Below are 16,566 nucleotides of genomic sequence, written 5' to 3' on the forward strand. Positions count from 1 at the left end.
GCTTACGAATTCGAAATTTTAATTCTTTTTAATTAATGTATTTTAAATTAATAATCTTACATATATTCAAATGAATTTTTTAAGCGACAAGTATAGAATTTGGACCAAAATTATCGTATTCGGCGCATAACCTACACATAGGGGTGGAAAAGCGGGGGAGGGGGGGAGTGGGATATGGGCGGATTAAAAACAGGTCGGCATATAATGTAGCATTATCCATGATTTTTTAAATATGATCACTTTTGGGAGAATTCTTAGTCTCCCAAAATTAAGAAATTCCCAATTTAAGTATTTGCAAATGTAATAGTTAAACCCATTGAATTATCCAACTCGTTTTTTAGTGGATAATATTAATGAATAACTATTTTTTTAATCCATTTTGCCACCACTACTTACACGCTAGTTCCGTCCTTGATCCTGTAGAGTATAAAACACCCCAATCCCAACCAAGCACCCACAAACTAACTTCTACATCTTTCTCAACATGAAAGTTCAAAAAATGGAAAATGTTGTAATCTTGGTGATAGTCATATTAACATTGGTCCAATTCATGGTACAACCTGGACAAGCCACAGTATTTTGTGGTGAAGTTGAAACTTCCTTGGCCCCATGCATCACTTATCTTACTCAAGATGTACAACCTTATCCTGCATGCTGTAATGGTGTCAGAAATCTCAAAGGGATGGCTCTAACGGTGACTGATCAGAGAACAGTATGTATCTGTCTCAAAAATGCTGCTAAGCGTTACTCAAATCTGAAAGAGGATGCAGCTCAAACTCTTCCTCAGAAATGTCGGATCAAACTTGACTTTCCAATTTCAAGAAGCTTCAATTGTGAACTGTTAGATCTTTTCTTATCTCCATTTTTAGAGTTTAAAGTTCTATATACTGCAGTATAACAATATTTATCGTATCGAGTCACCTAAAAAATAACTATAGGTAATTGTTAGTAAAAAATTCACTTTCTATACAGGTAATTAAACAACCTACTACCTGTGATGTTCTAGAGCAAGCATGGTTCGCGCGGTAAACTGCACATTATAGTAAATGAGGTAAAACTAAACTAGAATTAGTAAATTTAAATCTGTCACAAGAAGTGAAATTAATAACCTAAAAGTTAGCAGCAGACGTGCTACAACCTTGTAGTTTGATAATGTAAAGATTCTTTTACTGTAATAAGTATATATAAGGTAAATCTTTTTTTTTTTTTTTGGTTTTATTCTCCTTACTTTTTTGTTTGTTTCGTTTCCTGGGTTATGTAATATCCTTTTAAATGATATTTGCTAGTTGCTACATTTATTTTCAAGTATATTCTGGTTTAGTTAATGCTTAATTATTTGTAGCTTTGCTAATGTTCTTCTAACTTCTCTTTTCTCTTATTTTACAGCATCAGCTAAATGGAAGGCCGCTGGAGATTCTTCATTACTATTCCATACAGAATTTAAAGAATAATTTGCATATCTGCTTTTAAACTTGTTAACATGATTTGCATTTAACCTCAAATATGGTGCTGCAATGTAGAAGAGAAAAAAAGGAAATTATTAAACTGGCCAGGTTTAATAAATTATTTTAGTTTATAGAACAAGGAGGCCACTTTGGTTAATTTTTTTCCCCAGTAAATCCTTCCAGTTTATAGTCAAAAGGCCTATACCAAAAGTTATAATGCAGTTATGAGAAGGATTATAAATTGCTTCCTCCAAATTAAGGCACATTTGACGCCTTTATGCTAAATAACAAATAAATTACATTACAAGAGTCCACAGATGGCACACTTAACTCCACAACGTTACATGCATAACGTTTTCCTATACTAAGCGCGCATAGCATGTCCTTCAATGTCAACAGACGCCATTAGAGAGCTAAATGTTGTATCTGTCACTCCCCAAAATGTCGGGCCTTGTGACCATCGAGCGATACCCGCAAACCCTTCTCGCGAGCTAGCCAACCTTAATCATCATCCAAACATCGCATATATATCACGATCCAAATCCCACTATAGGTTGTGATGGCGCACAACACCGTCCTTCGGCAAGCCAACAACTAAATCAAAACGTCAATATTAAATCCAAAACACATTCCAAAACAATTAAAGAAATAAAGAGCGAAAGTTCGTTCGTTTTCATACAAAGGACAGATGTTATTATTTTAAATATTTTAATGTGGTTGAAAAGTAAACCCGAAATTAGACAGAATATAACAACTACGAGCAAAATTTAAATCCGATCACCAGAACCTGGTGCCACAAGTGCATGAGCATCTACTAGGAAGTACAATACTAATACAACATCTGCCTGGAATGTAAAATAAACAGGATAAAATAAATGAATATGATGAAGACCCTATGTGCTGCGGATCGTAACATGGAATGTAGCTCACGATAAAGTCTTCTCATCAGTTGCGCCTATGCACCAACATGGTCACCAAAGGAACCTGCCTCAGTACCTGCACAATTAGTAAAGAAGTATAGCATGAGTACGTAAATCAACGCTTACCAGTAAGTATATAGCCTAACCCCGGAGAAGTAGTGATGAAGGGTCGATATTGACACTTACTAGTAGTCCAATAAATCAGGTATAATGAAAGCAAACAGTTATAAGGCATAGTAGGTAAAACCAACGAAACAGATATAAGTAAATAATATTGTCCTCAACAGAAGAATAAACACGAGGTCCCCGATAACCGGATATCACCTCGAATGGAATACATAACGGTCAACACGCATAAAATAACACATCTCAAGTCAGAAAACTCACGGGTATACTGCCTTCTTATCAAATATTACGCATGATCCTATAGGGTAATTTCCCCCTCACAAGGTTAGATAGGAGACTTACCTCACTCCAAATTTTGATAACCGGCTCCAATGCCTCTCTAACTCCTCAATCCAATGCCAAACGATCCGAAACTAGTCATACAACATGCAAACCAATCAAAATATACTCAAAGACTAGTAATTTAGCAATTTTTAACAATTTTCAACTCCACTCGAAAAGTCAACAATGTCAACACCTGGCCTCACTGAAGATAAACATTACGTATAGCACCATAAATTCAAATATATAATTTATTCTCAATTCCATGTTAAATTTCGTGGTCAAAATCTAAAATTACCATTTCTAGAGTTTCTTTCAAAATCTCACAATTTCTATAAAATTACATGTTTAAATCCATATATAATCTTTGTATTTGACTTACAGTAAGTGAGAATAACTTACCTCACTATAGATGATAAAAATGACTCCTCCAAATCGCCCAAAAATCGCCAAGCAGGAGAGAAATGAGTTGAAATGAGAAAAATCCCGACTTGGCTAACATATAATCTTCCTAGGCATCCTTTTTCGTGATGCGGCATGTGCCTCGCATTTGCGAATCACAATCTCAGCTCCAACTCCAAATCCTTCTTCTCGATTGCGAGACCAGGCTCACCAACGCAATGCTTTACCGGGTGATAAGTGCGGATTTTGACTATTTATTAGCACTTTTTGCTTTCGTTTTAGTCGAAAATATTTCCGAAAAATTGATGAAATATGCTTAATTGCAGGAGTATTGAAAAGCGAGCTACTTAGATGAAATCCAACTCAAGAACGAGCGATCAGAACTTAAGGAAAAAAATAGGCATAGAAGCTCAAAGTGCGGACCACAGAATATCATCTGCGGCCGCAGATTGTGAAGCAAACACATAAGAGGATTGTGAGAAAAGAGGTATGCACATGAAATGTGCAGCTGCAGAAGCTAAGCAAGAGCAAAAGTTCAGAGAGTTTACATCAAGTTCAAAGAAAGTGTGGACCGCACAATTATTGTGCGGCCGCAGAAGATCAGCTACACGGCTGCAGTTGCATTTGTGTGGTCCGCAGAAGAGCCATGTGCAGCTGCACTCAAAAATTTGCTAACCGCAGAAAAAGAGAGATGTGGCCGCGGTTCATAATTGTGCAGCTGCAAGATTCAAATCCTATTAAGCTGAAGCAAAGTGCGGACCGCATATGGAATTGTGTGGCCGCAGAACCTCCGAAAGTGTATTTTTTTTTTTAAATTCCAGCTTTGTATAAATAGAAGAGTTTCACATTTTTAGGTCAAGTTTTGAATATCAGCAGCAATAGTAGACGTATTTCTTTACCATCTTTAGTAGTTTTTGTCATTTTGAGCTTTGTGAACTTAGATTTTATTATTTAAATTATCATTATGGGTTTAATTATCATTTCTTATTCTATTTCTTCTGATTTAAGCATAAGTAGCTAGATTGTCACTAGGGTTGTGACCCAACCCTAGAGTGTAAACCTAATGGGTGTTTGATTTATTTCTTATTTATGGTTGGGTATTTATTATTTAGCCTTGTTCTTGCTTTTAATTATAGAATTAATGGTTGCAAAGATTAGTTCATGCCTATTTGACTTGGTGTCTACTTAAGAAAGATAGATTTAGTCTAGGAAAACTTGGCTAATAAGAAATTTGGTAATTCAAGATATTGATAGTCCTAATTAAAGGGTTGAACCTTGAGATAGTAAAACCCGACTTGAGCTTTGTATCAATTGTTTGCTAAATACCCATTTGGACTTGAGAAAGCTAAATTGTCAAAAATCACTCTTTTACTGAGAGGTATTGAGTGGGCACTCGAGTGTTGATAGCTATACATCCTGACCAATAAAAACAAGCTTAAAGTCTACAACCCGTCAGGCAAACACCTAGGTAAAGTTCGTAGCCCTAGGACTTTTATATCATTTGAAAAACAACAAAAACAATTTCCTCGTTCTAATTTTTAGTTGGTAATCTTTGTTTAACTTAGACTTAAAAACAACCCAATTTTGTGGAAGTGCAATTTGAGATAATTCAAGCTCATTCACTAAAGTATATACTCCTAAGTCCCATTCATAGCTTCCTATGAAAAATCGACCCCGACTCCTTGTTGGGTATTACTATTACATCGACCGTTTCACAACCTTAAATAGAGTTGTGACTAGGACGAGATCAATTTTGGCATCGTTGGTGGAGAGCTAACAACGAATTTAGCTATATATTTGGTTTTATGTGTGAATTGTCTTCTTTTCCTTCCGTGTTATTGATTTTTGTGAATCAATTATAGGTGCAGCAATGGCCCTCAACAATGATCAACTCGGAAACATGCCTTTGGGGGATGTGGAAGTGGAGGATGACCAAGTTGAAGAGGTTCCTCTTGAACCTCAAGCAAATAGAAGAGGCTGATAGCGTCAAGACAATGTCCCAATTCCACCCTCACCTCCACCAAGAGCGGCTCAACATCAGGTGTTGTCGAATAAAGGGTATGCAAGTGTCGTAGTCCTGCCCTGCATAAGGGTGGGCAACTTTCAAATCATGAATTTAATTCTCACATTGCTAGAGCAATGGGGATTCTTCACCGGGGGTCCGAGTCAAAATGCATACAAAAACTTAAAGGATTTGTGGACACTTGTTGGGGGAGTAAACAGACAAACATCTCTGAGGATGCTTTAAGGTTGAGGCTATTTCCTTTATATCTATGGGGGAAAGCCTTGGATTGGTTAGAGAGATTGTCAAACCATTCCATCCATACATGTTATGAATTGGCGAAGAAATGTATTTCCAAGTTCTTTTCTCTCGGGCATATGGCTACTTTTAGAGACAAGATTCTAGCATTCAAATAAGAGCCCAATGAGCTGTCGCATGAAATATGGGAGAGTTATCGAACAATGGTCAAGGAGTTCCCCAATAATGACATGACAGAGACTATGATTCAACAAACTTTCTATCGGGGGATCAGTACTACCAATCAATGCATGGTCAACCAGCTTGCTGGTGAAAATTTCATGACAACGTCGTATGCGGAAACTTGTGAGATTTTAGATGAGATGGCAGATACTTCATTGGCATGGCAAAGTAGAGAAAATGCTCCTCAAGGTGATCCGAACATGATTCACCTACATAAAAAATTGCATGATCATAGGCAAGCCATTGCCGAGTTGACCACCACAATGAATCAATTAGTCAGGACTCAACTTCAACAAGTGCAAAGTCTTCAGAAAGTCAATTCCATGGAGGGAGTTAGTATGATGGTGAACAAGAGAAGGCCAAAGGGTACACAAGTGCAAAACCGTGTGGAGAATTTTTTGCAAGAGGATAGTGGGTTTGATCAAGATGAATCTTACAATGAATAGGAGGAGGAAGTGCAATACATGAACAACTTTCAAGGGTAAAGAAACGACTCTCAAGTCCCAAATCAACAACAATGGCGGCCTCAAGGTAATCAAGGTAATTTGAGTTCTAACAACCAAGGTAATTGGAGTGGTGACAACAATCAAGGGAATTGGAAAATGACAACAATCAAAGGAATTGGAGTGGTGCAAATAACCAAGGAAATTGGAGTGGCAACAACCAAGGATATTGGGGAGGCAATAACTAAGGGGGATGGAACAATAATCAAGGCAATCTGGGGTCAGGTTTTCAAAGACCCCGATGTATCAACAACCGAGTAACCCGCCTCCTTATCCTTCCCATGGTCCATGTTCTTCCAACAATGAGATGAGACAAATTGAGAATATGTACAAACAAATGATGTAGAAGAATGCTGACTCCGATGCTCAACTAGACTCACATAACACATCAATTCGCAACTTGGAAGTAAAATTGGGACAAATCTCTCAAGCTCTAAACACTCGTCCTAAGGGGGCACTACCAAGTGACACAGTGGTGAACCCAAAGGATGGGAACAACACGGGACATGCCATGGCCGTTACTACAAGGAGTGGAAAAGGTGAGGATGCACCCACCTCAAGTCAAAGGAAACTTGTGGATGATGAGCAAACGGTACAAGAAGATAAGACCCCGAACAATGTGGTACAAGCAAATGATGAAGTGCAGATTGATATTGATGACAATGTGGAGGAAGCTCAAGAGGAAGTGAACCCGTCTAGAGAGGACATTGTTGACATACCGGAACCGGTAGTGCAATAGGCTAAGGCACCAATACCTAGGCCTCCTCCTCCATATCCTCAAAGGCTTTCCAAGAAAAATAGTGAGAATCAGTTCAAAAATTTCATTGACGTGATGAAGAGTCTATCTATCAATGTGCCATTGGTTGAAGTTTTGGAGAAAATACCCGGTTATGCAAAGTTTATGAAAAATTTGGTGATAAAAAAGAGGTCAATGAATTGTGACACTATCAAAATGAGTCATCAAGTGAGTATAATTGTACATTCCATGGCTCCCAAATTGGAAAATCCTGGTGCTTTCACAATCCCTTGTACCATTGGAAGTGTCGAGTTTGCTAAAGCACTTTGTGATCTTGGGAAAAGTATCAACTTGATGCCCTATTCGGTTTTCAAGACTTTGGGAATTGGGAAACCAAGACCCATATCTATGAGATTACAAATGGTTGATCATACCATGAAGAGACCATTTGAGCGATTTAGGATGTATTGGTTCGAGTTGATAAATTCATTCTTGATTGTGAAGTTGATTATGAGATGCTGAATATTCTTGGTAGACCTTTCCTTGCTACGGGAAGGCTCTAGTTAATGTTGAAGCAAGAGAACTTACTTTTCGGGTTGGTGATGAAAAAGTGGTTTTCCATGTGTGTAAGTCTATGAGGCAACCCAATAGCAATGAGGTGTGCTCGTTTGTGGATTTGGTGAGGAATGCGATTGTGGATGAAACAAGTGTCGTGATGAATGTCTATGATACATTGGAGGCCATCCTACTCAACTTTGATGATGAAGAGATGGAGGATTTCGTGGAATATGTGAACTCTTTGCAAGGAATGGGGTCGTACACTTGTGAGCCCCGCAAATTGTCCTTGGATCTTGAAAATAGAACAACTCCTCCAACAAAGCCTTCAATTGAGGAGCCTCCTATCTTGGAGTTGAATCCATTGCCTCCACATCTTCGGTATAAATTCCGTGGCCCTTCTTCTACTTTACCGGTTATTCTTTCCTCTTGTTTGACTAATGTATAGGTAGACCCTACATTGGCGATGCTACAAAAGAGGAAGAAGGATATTGGATGGACATTGGTGGATATTCAAGGAATAAGCCCCGCATATTTTTCATGCACAAGATTAAATTGGAGGAAGGTTCCAAACCGTATATTGAACATCAAAGGAGACTCAATGAAGCCATGCAAGAGGTTGTCAAAAAGGAGATCATCAAGTGGTTGGATGCCAAAGTTGTTTACTCCATTTCCGATAGTTTGTGGACTTCTTCGGTTCAATGTGTCCCAAAGAAAGAGGGCATGGCAGTGTTCACCAATGATAAAAATGAATTGATTCCAACAAGAACGATGACTGGGTGGAGAGTGTGTATGGACTATCGTAAGCTCAACAAAGTCACAAGGAAGAACCATTTTCCACTTCCCTTCCTAGATCAAATTCTTGATAGATTGGCCGGCCGTGCTTTCTATTGTTTCCTTGATGGCTATTCCCGCTACAATCAAATTCTTATTTCTCCTGAGGATCCAGAGAAAACTCTTTTTACATGTCCTTATAGTACTTTCGCCTTTTCGCAGATGCCATTTGGGTTGTGCAATGCATAGACGACTTTTCATAGGTGTATGATGGTGATCTTCACGGACATGGTGGAGGATTACCTTGAAGTCTTCATGGATGACTTCTCGGTGGTCGAGAATTCTTTTGATGATTGTCTATCAAACTTGGATAAAGTGTTGGCAAGATGTGAAGAAACAAACTTAGTGCTCAATTGGGAGAAATGTCATTTCATGGTTGAGGAAGGCATTGTCCTTGGCCACAAGATCTCAAAGAATGGCATTGAAGTCGACAAGGTAAAGATTGAGGTGATTTCTAAACTTCCACCTACAACTTCAGTGAAAGGCTTGCGGAGTTTCTTAGGCCACACGGGATTTTACCGGCGTTTCATCAAGGATTTCTCTAAAGTAGTGAACTTTTCGTGCAAACATTTGGAAAAAGATGCTAAGTTCCATTTCAATGATTATTTCATGAGAGCCTTTGAATTGCTAAAGCTCATGTTGACTACTATTCCCATCATCACCACTCCAAATTTGAGTGTTCCTTTTGAGCACATGTGCGAAGCAAGTGATGTAGTGGTAGGGGTTGTTTTGTGGCAACGCATCAACCATGAATAGTGCCCAACTCAACTACACCATTATAGAGAAAGAGCTTCTTGCCATTGTGTTTGCTATTGAGAATTTCCACCCGTAATTGATGGGTGCAAAAGTAATTGTCTACATGGATAATGTGGCACTTCGTTATCTTATAAGCAAGAAATATTCCAAAGCCTAGTTGATGAGATGGGTAATTTTGTTGCAAGAGTTTTATATAGACATCCAAGATCTAAAAGGGAGTAAAACCCAAGTGGCGGACCACTTGTCTCGTTTGGAGGAGGAGGGGAGGCCTTATGATGTCCTTGAAATCAATGACTCCTTCCCCAATGAGCAACTCTTGGCTATTTCTATGAAAGAGGTGCCATGGTTCGCGGATCTAGCAAATTTTATTGTTAGTGGTATCAACCCGTATGAGTTATCTTCAAACAAAATGAAGAAGCTCAAACGGGATTGTCAAGACTATTATTGGGATGAATCGTACCTTTTCTGAATTTGTATGAATAGAGTGATTAGAAGATGTGTACCGGAGGAGGAAAAATGTAAAATTCTTGGGGTTTGTCATTCTTCGTCATATGGTGGTCACCATGGTGTATCAATAATGGAAGCCAAAGTATTAAGTTGCGGTTTCTATTGGCCCACTCTTTACATGCAAGTGATCTCGTCAAGCATTGTGATAATTGTAAAAGGGCTGGTGGAATCTCAAAGAATAATGAAATACCCGTCACCACCATTTTGGAGATTGATATTTTCGATGTGTGGGATATTGACTTGATGGGTCCATTTATGATCTATTGTGGAAACACATGCATCTTGGTCGAGGTTGATTATGTGTCCAAATGGGTTGAGGCCGTTCCTTTACCCAACAAGGAAGCAAGAAGTGTGGCGGTGTTTTTGAAGAAGAATATTTTTACAAGATTTGGTACGCCAAGGGATATCATATTTGATGGGGGATCGTATTTTTGCAACAAAGCTTTCGACACCTTACTCACCAAGTACGGTGTCACTCATAAAGTCATGACTCTCTATCATCCACAAGCAAGCGGTCAAGTGAAAGTCTCCAAATAGGAGATAAAAAGTATTTTGTCCAAAATAGTGAATGCTAACCGGACAGATTGGTCCAAGAAACTTAATGATGCTTTATGGCTTATAGTACGGCTTATAAAATACCTATCGCAATGTCTCCATACGGTTGCTGTACAGAAAACCTTGTCATCTTTAGGTGGAACTTGAGAACAAAGCCATGTGGGCTTTAAAGAAGTTGAATCTTGAGTGGGATGTCGCTGCCAACTTAAGGGTGGCACAATTGAATGAGTTGGATGAGTTCCCGTACCATGCATACACAAGTTTGTCCTTATACAAAGAGAAGATGAAATACCTCCATGACAAGTACATTCAGAACAAAGAGTTTAAAGAAGGTGATCTTGTATTGTTGTTCAATTCTCGGTTACGGATGTTTCCCGAAAAGGTAAAGTATAAATGGAGTAGCCTGTTTGAGGTTGTGGGTGTGACACCCTTTGGTGCATTGGACTTGAAGAATAAAAATGATGAGGTGTTTAGAGTCAATGGTCACCAGGTGAAGCAAATACATGGGAAAATTTGGTGATGGCCATGTCGTGGTGGTAATTCATTTCAAATGATGGTAATCTGCGTCGTGTGGTGGCATTAAATCATGCACTTCTTGGGAGGCAACCCATATTTCTTTTTCTTTTTCTTTTTCTTTTTCTTCTTCTTCTTCTTCTGATAGGTCTTATTTTGTGCTAATTGGTTTTGAAGTGTGTTGTAGGAATGAGTGTGCTTTACAGGAACTGTGCTCAGCAAAATCGGCTAAGTATGGAAAAAGTGCGGGCCGCATACATATTGTGCGGGCCGCACAATTTTGAACGCCACAGCAGAAGGGAACTGTGGTTGCACAATTCTTGTGCGGACAACACAATTTGAGATGAAAAATTACACACTCTCTGAAGTTTGCTTGTCAGAGAAATAGCCAAAGTGCGGTGCACAAGGAAATCTACGGTCCGCACCAGAATCAGCGGTCACACACGTAATTCTGCGGACCGCAGATCATCAAAGTGTTGATACCCAATCTTTCCCTCATATATTTCAAAATGCATATATACTTACAAAATACTGCATGAACATCAACCATTATTTTTCCATAATTTTTTGTATTTTTTAAAAGGATTTTAATTAATTTATTCTAGTATTTTATTATATAAGTAATTACTAATTGCATCACGAACGAGTTTTATAGTAATTTTATTGCTTAATTTATCATTTATATTTATAATAGGCTTTAATTATTTCATGAATAGCCATATGTATATGTTAGGATTATAATTGCAATAATTTTGCAATAATGACCCCATGTGTGCATAGTTACCTTATTTCACAAGAAAATAACCTTTTTATATTTTTATAATACTTAGTAATTATTTTTTATTCATAAAAGATATTTTTATCATTTATAAGTTATTTTATAAAATTATTTTATTAGGTTAATTGGGTATTTAAATAATAGCCCCTTTTCTTAATCAATTTCGGACTTTAGCCTACCCCAGCCCAATTAAAACTTAGCCTAATCTACCCTATCCCACTTAAATGTAAACCATCACCCAATCTCCAAATAACCCGCCCCAACCCGGAATCAATTCTGGTCGTTGATCTCAAAAGATCAACGGTCCAAGACCCCATTTCCTTTTTAATTACCCTAACACCCAAAGCCCTACCCATTCTCTCAATTACGCCGCCTCTGAATCCTCTCTTCCTCTCTTCTCTCTTAGACGCTCTCAAACCCTATAGCGTCGTTACTCAAAACTCCTCCCAAATCCCTTTGATTCCCAACCAGATATGGAATCATTTGGTGATTTACAGCCTTATCCGACCTCCTACCTCTACTAGTTGTTTGATTTTCATGTTACTTGGTGGGATATCAAGGGATTCGAACTAGATTTAGTTCAGATCTCTCATTTTTTATATTAATCCGCCTATATTCAACCCTATGTCTGTGAGTACTATCACTTTCGTGTTTTCATGACTTCAAATCTCAGGCTCAAACTAGATTTTTCACATATGTTCATAAACTTTGTTATTTCTAGTTGAATCCGTTAGATCTCTTTAGATCTGAAGGGTTTTGAGTTTGTCTGATATTTTTCTTTAAGTTTTTTCTATTTTTACTATTATTGTTAACAAATTTTATTTTACCCTAAGAAGCTAGGGTTTTGATTTCTAACGGATTTTCTGTAAAATGCTTATACGTTTACATGTTTTCAATTCTGGTTTTCTTCTTTACTCTTTCGACCGATTTTTACTTGAGATTCATCTCTATGTCTTTGACATGTCTTAGGGTTTCAATTACTCGACTACTTATTATACTATTTTGCCCATTTACCTTAGCTCTGTCAATTAAAGTGTTAATTGATTCACTTGCCTAAATTAGGGTTGAATTTAGTACCCGTATTTCTTTACAAAAGTTTTTACTTGTTCTTACCTTATTTATATATCCGTATTACTGGCCTGATTTTGTATTTTGATTCCTAATTGATTCTGTAAACTAGTTCTTACCTTATTAACCTTATTCTTAATTACTGATTGATTATGTGTGAGATTTTCCTTAAATTAAGTGGTACTTATTTGATTTTGTCCCCTTAATTGATCCACGACTGATTGTTAATTGATTTTTCATACCTTATGTGAGTATGATTGGTTCATTACCTTATGGGTTCTACTCTATTGCATGCTATAAAACCCCTTCATTGTTCTGATTTTAAAACACACAGACTCAGACACCTATACACGCACACACTCGGAAAGAAACACACACATACACACAAACTCTTGCTCTCATTCAAACCTTTCTGTTACTTTTGTTTGCTATATTTTCTAGCCGGCTAAAAGCCAAGGCTAGACTATTGGATTTTGCATACTTTCAACTTTCTGTTTGCTATTTCCATAACATAACTAGTATGTTATGGAATCTGACTGTTATAAGATGTCAACCTGTCTTTGCCTGTGTTATGTTTCTGATAACTAGCATGCCCTTAACTCTCATGAAATTGTCTTGTTCAATATGTCAATATGGTTCACACACTTTAGCATGTTCTTATTTGATATAGGATGCTTATCTACTTGTTTTCTCAACTAGCATGTTTGCCCTGTTTTATGTGTTCCTGACTTCTATGTTCCCAACCCCTGCTACCTTTCTCTATATAGTTGTCTGTTTATTATTCTGTTCCCAGCATACTATCTGACCACCTAGTGATGATTAATGAACTAAGTCAAATCTAGGCAATGTGAAACCTTGCTTGAAGTGGTTATGATCATGTTTCCGTCTACAGCTTGATAACTGGAATATTTGTTTGAATTTTAAGTGTTAAAATGACTCTGTTTGTTCCTATTCACTCCTAAATTCCAAATTGTTTTTTTAAAACTATCTCCTATTTTCAACTCCTACTCTTAGAATATCTAGGTTCTTGCCCCTCCAGTGTGAGCATTGCCTAGGAGTCCGTGAGACTTCTCCAAACTCTGACACACTAGGGCTGGCTTTTTCCAAATTTGTACACAAAACTGTTTCTTTAAAAGGGTTTCTGACAGAAGGCCATTTGGTGTACTGATAGGTTACAAGCACCTTGGGCATAAGTACTTTACTTTATATTTTGATGATCTAACAAACTTACCATCCAGAACTATATAAGGAACCTATTACACATGTATAAGACCTTGAGATCACAATGTTCTAGGTTGGGATCCAGCGTGGGATATAACTCAACTCTTCAGAGTGGAAGGAACAGTTGAGGAAACAGGTCCCTACCAGTTCCCGAGGAGACTGTATGAAGTCAACTCTCCAGTAGGAAAGTAATTGCCTGCACACGCTACTGTATAGGAATAGTACAACAGTCAATTTTCTATGGAAGGCTTTTTACCTACCTTGCTTAAGTAATGTCACACACGTATAAATACCATCAAGGAAGGTAAAACAACTTACTTCATGAGAGAACCAGATAAAGGACCTGAAGCAAGCCTGGTACAATTGTTCAAGTTAATCGACTCAAGATAATCTAGGCATTGTGCTTTAGATTCACAGGAACCAGATTAGGGACATGATACCTTGGTGTTCCCCTGATAGAAGTATATGTCAACAGTATAGTTGGAAAGCAACTGCAGAAAGTGACTGCCTGTAACTGTACACGCAACAGTTCTGCAGACAGTGCATCAGTCACTAAGAAGAAGCATGTACTAACCAAGAGTTGACATCACAAAGGAGATGTCTTTTGTATTATAAACCTGGTGCAAAGCACAAGACATTCTCTAACACTTGCAAAATCAGAAACAAAAATAGTCTCTCAAGTGCTTGCAATAACCTCTCTCAAGAACAAAGCGGCTGCAACCTCAAGGACCACCGGATCCAAGATTGAAGATATCTTAAGTCCTTAGGTTTGTTGAGTCTTTGTTATTTGTTCTTCAATTGTAACTCCTATCTTGCTTTCTTAGAAGCTGTGTTTTAGGAAACCCAAAATCACAAACCCTTCAAGTTTGTGTCTTGGCTAGAGTTAGTCGAGTTGTAAAGCCTTTGTAATAAAGTTATTACAAAGTGGCTTGCAATAGGGTTATTACAGGTTAGAGTGTCAAAAGTTTTTGTCACTAGAGAGTGACAAAGTGGTTTGTGGTGAGAGTATCACAAGTTAGTCAAAGTCTTTGTAACTAGAGAGTCACAAAGTGGCTTGTGGTGAGAGTGCCACAAGTTAGTTGAGTTGAATCCTTTGTAATAGAGGTATTACAAAGTGGCTTGGAATATGTGTTTACAAGTTAGTGAAGTTTAATGCCTACAAGTGTAGGCCGTGGTTTTTGTCCCCTTGAGTTGGGTTTTTTCCACGTAAAAAATATCCTTTGTGTTTTTTACTTACTGTCGAGCTACTGTGGTAACAATTAGGGAACCTGATTCCCTGTACTAATTGGTTGCATAGTCTGTTCCTTACAATAGAAACTGCTAGAGAATATGGTTCTCTATATAGTGGGAACTTATCTTGTGTCCCATCTATATACTGGTACCACAGTTAGCACTATACCAAACTGATATAGGACCAGATCGCTATACAGTTAGGTTACTCAGTATTTTCAGTGGAAACTCACAGAGAACCCGGTTTTCTATATAGTCTGGTGGACGCTTAGTTTCTAACAATTGGTATCAGAGCGGGTTCTTTCTAAAAGGTTAATACCTAGAAAGGATCTCAATGGCTGCTCCACCCAACTTTGAGGAAGGACAATCAATGTACAGACCACCAAGATTCAACGGCCAATACTATGGTTGGTGGAAAACAAGAATGCATGACTTCATTATGGCTGAGGACTCAGAGCTGTGGGATGTAATTTGTGATGGACCTTTTGTTCCTATGAAAACTGGTGGTGAGGGAATAGTTACAGTCCCAAAAATAAGAAAAGAGTATAATGATGCTGATAGAAAGGCTATTGAGAATAATTTTAGGGAAAATAAGATTCTTGTTTGTGGTATCGGACCAGATGAGTACAATCGCATCTCAGCTTGTCAGTCTGCTAAGGAGATTTGGGAAGCTCTTCAAACTGCCCATGAGGGAACTACTCAGGTTAAGCAGTCCAAAATTGATATGCTTACTACTGAGTATGAGATTTTTAAGATGAAGGAGGATGAGTCTATTCAAGATATGCACACACGTTTCACCTCCATTATCAATGAGCTTCACTCCCTTAGTGAAGTCATCCCAAGAAACAAGTTGGTCCTAAAAATACTCAGTGTTTTGCTAGGTTCTTGGGAAAGTAAAGTAAATTCTATCATTGAAACCAAGGATTTGCAGAAGCTGACCATTGATGAACTCACTGGAAATCTCAAAACTTATGAGATGAAGAGAAAGTAGGATCTTGAAAGAAGAGAGCCCAAGAAGGAGAAGAACCTGGTTCTCAAGGCTGCCAACAAAGACTCAAGTAGTGATTAATCCGGCATGGAGTATCTCACTAGAAGATTCCAAAAGATGATTCAAAAAAATGGTGGGATTCCAAAGAAAAGGAGTTCTAGCAGGAATTTCAAAGAAAACGATTGTTACCATAACTGTGGACAGTTTGGACACTTCATTAAAGACTATCCTCTTCATATGTAGGATCATTACAAAACCAACACTGAAAAGGCTACTAAAAGGAACCAGGTCCTTGACAGAAAGTTCAAAAGAAGAGATGCTGCTAACAACATGTTGAAGCAAGCCCTGGTTGATTGGGGAAATTCCTCTAGTGAATCTGAAGGTGAAAATATGATGGTTGCTGACAATGGATCTTCAGAATATGAGTCAATCTTTGCACTCATGGCCAAATCTGATGATGATGAGGACAAAGAGGAAGATGAGGTAAGTTTTCTTGATGTTCAAAGAAATTTGAAAACTTACTCTAAGAAAAAATTGAGGTCCTTAGAAAATGTGTTGATTGATGCCTATCACAGCCTCATTAATGAGAAAATTTCTTTAATAGAAGAAACTGGTGGCATTTAACA

At 37.9% G+C, this 16,566-nt stretch overlaps 1 protein-coding gene across 1 annotated transcript; it reads left to right on the forward strand.

Annotated features, from left to right (window-relative positions):
- Positions 1 to 15,322: 15,322 nt before the first annotated feature.
- LOC142164285 (uncharacterized) lies at positions 15,323 to 15,943 on the forward strand. Its single transcript, XM_075222031.1, has one exon. It carries the CDS (start codon positions 15,323 to 15,325, stop codon positions 15,941 to 15,943), a length of 621 nt encoding a protein of 206 aa, XP_075078132.1.
- The last annotated feature ends 623 nt before the right edge of the window (positions 15,944 to 16,566 follow it).

Source organism: Nicotiana tabacum, chromosome 1 (assembly GCF_000715075.1).
Source record: "Nicotiana tabacum cultivar K326 chromosome 1, ASM71507v2, whole genome shotgun sequence".
Classification (NCBI taxonomy): domain Eukaryota; kingdom Viridiplantae; phylum Streptophyta; class Magnoliopsida; order Solanales; family Solanaceae; genus Nicotiana; species Nicotiana tabacum.

Coding starts and splice junctions, on each gene's coding strand:
- LOC142164285 (XM_075222031.1), top strand. CDS start 15,323: ATGTACAGACCACCAAGATTCAACGGCCAATACTATGGTTGGTGGAAA.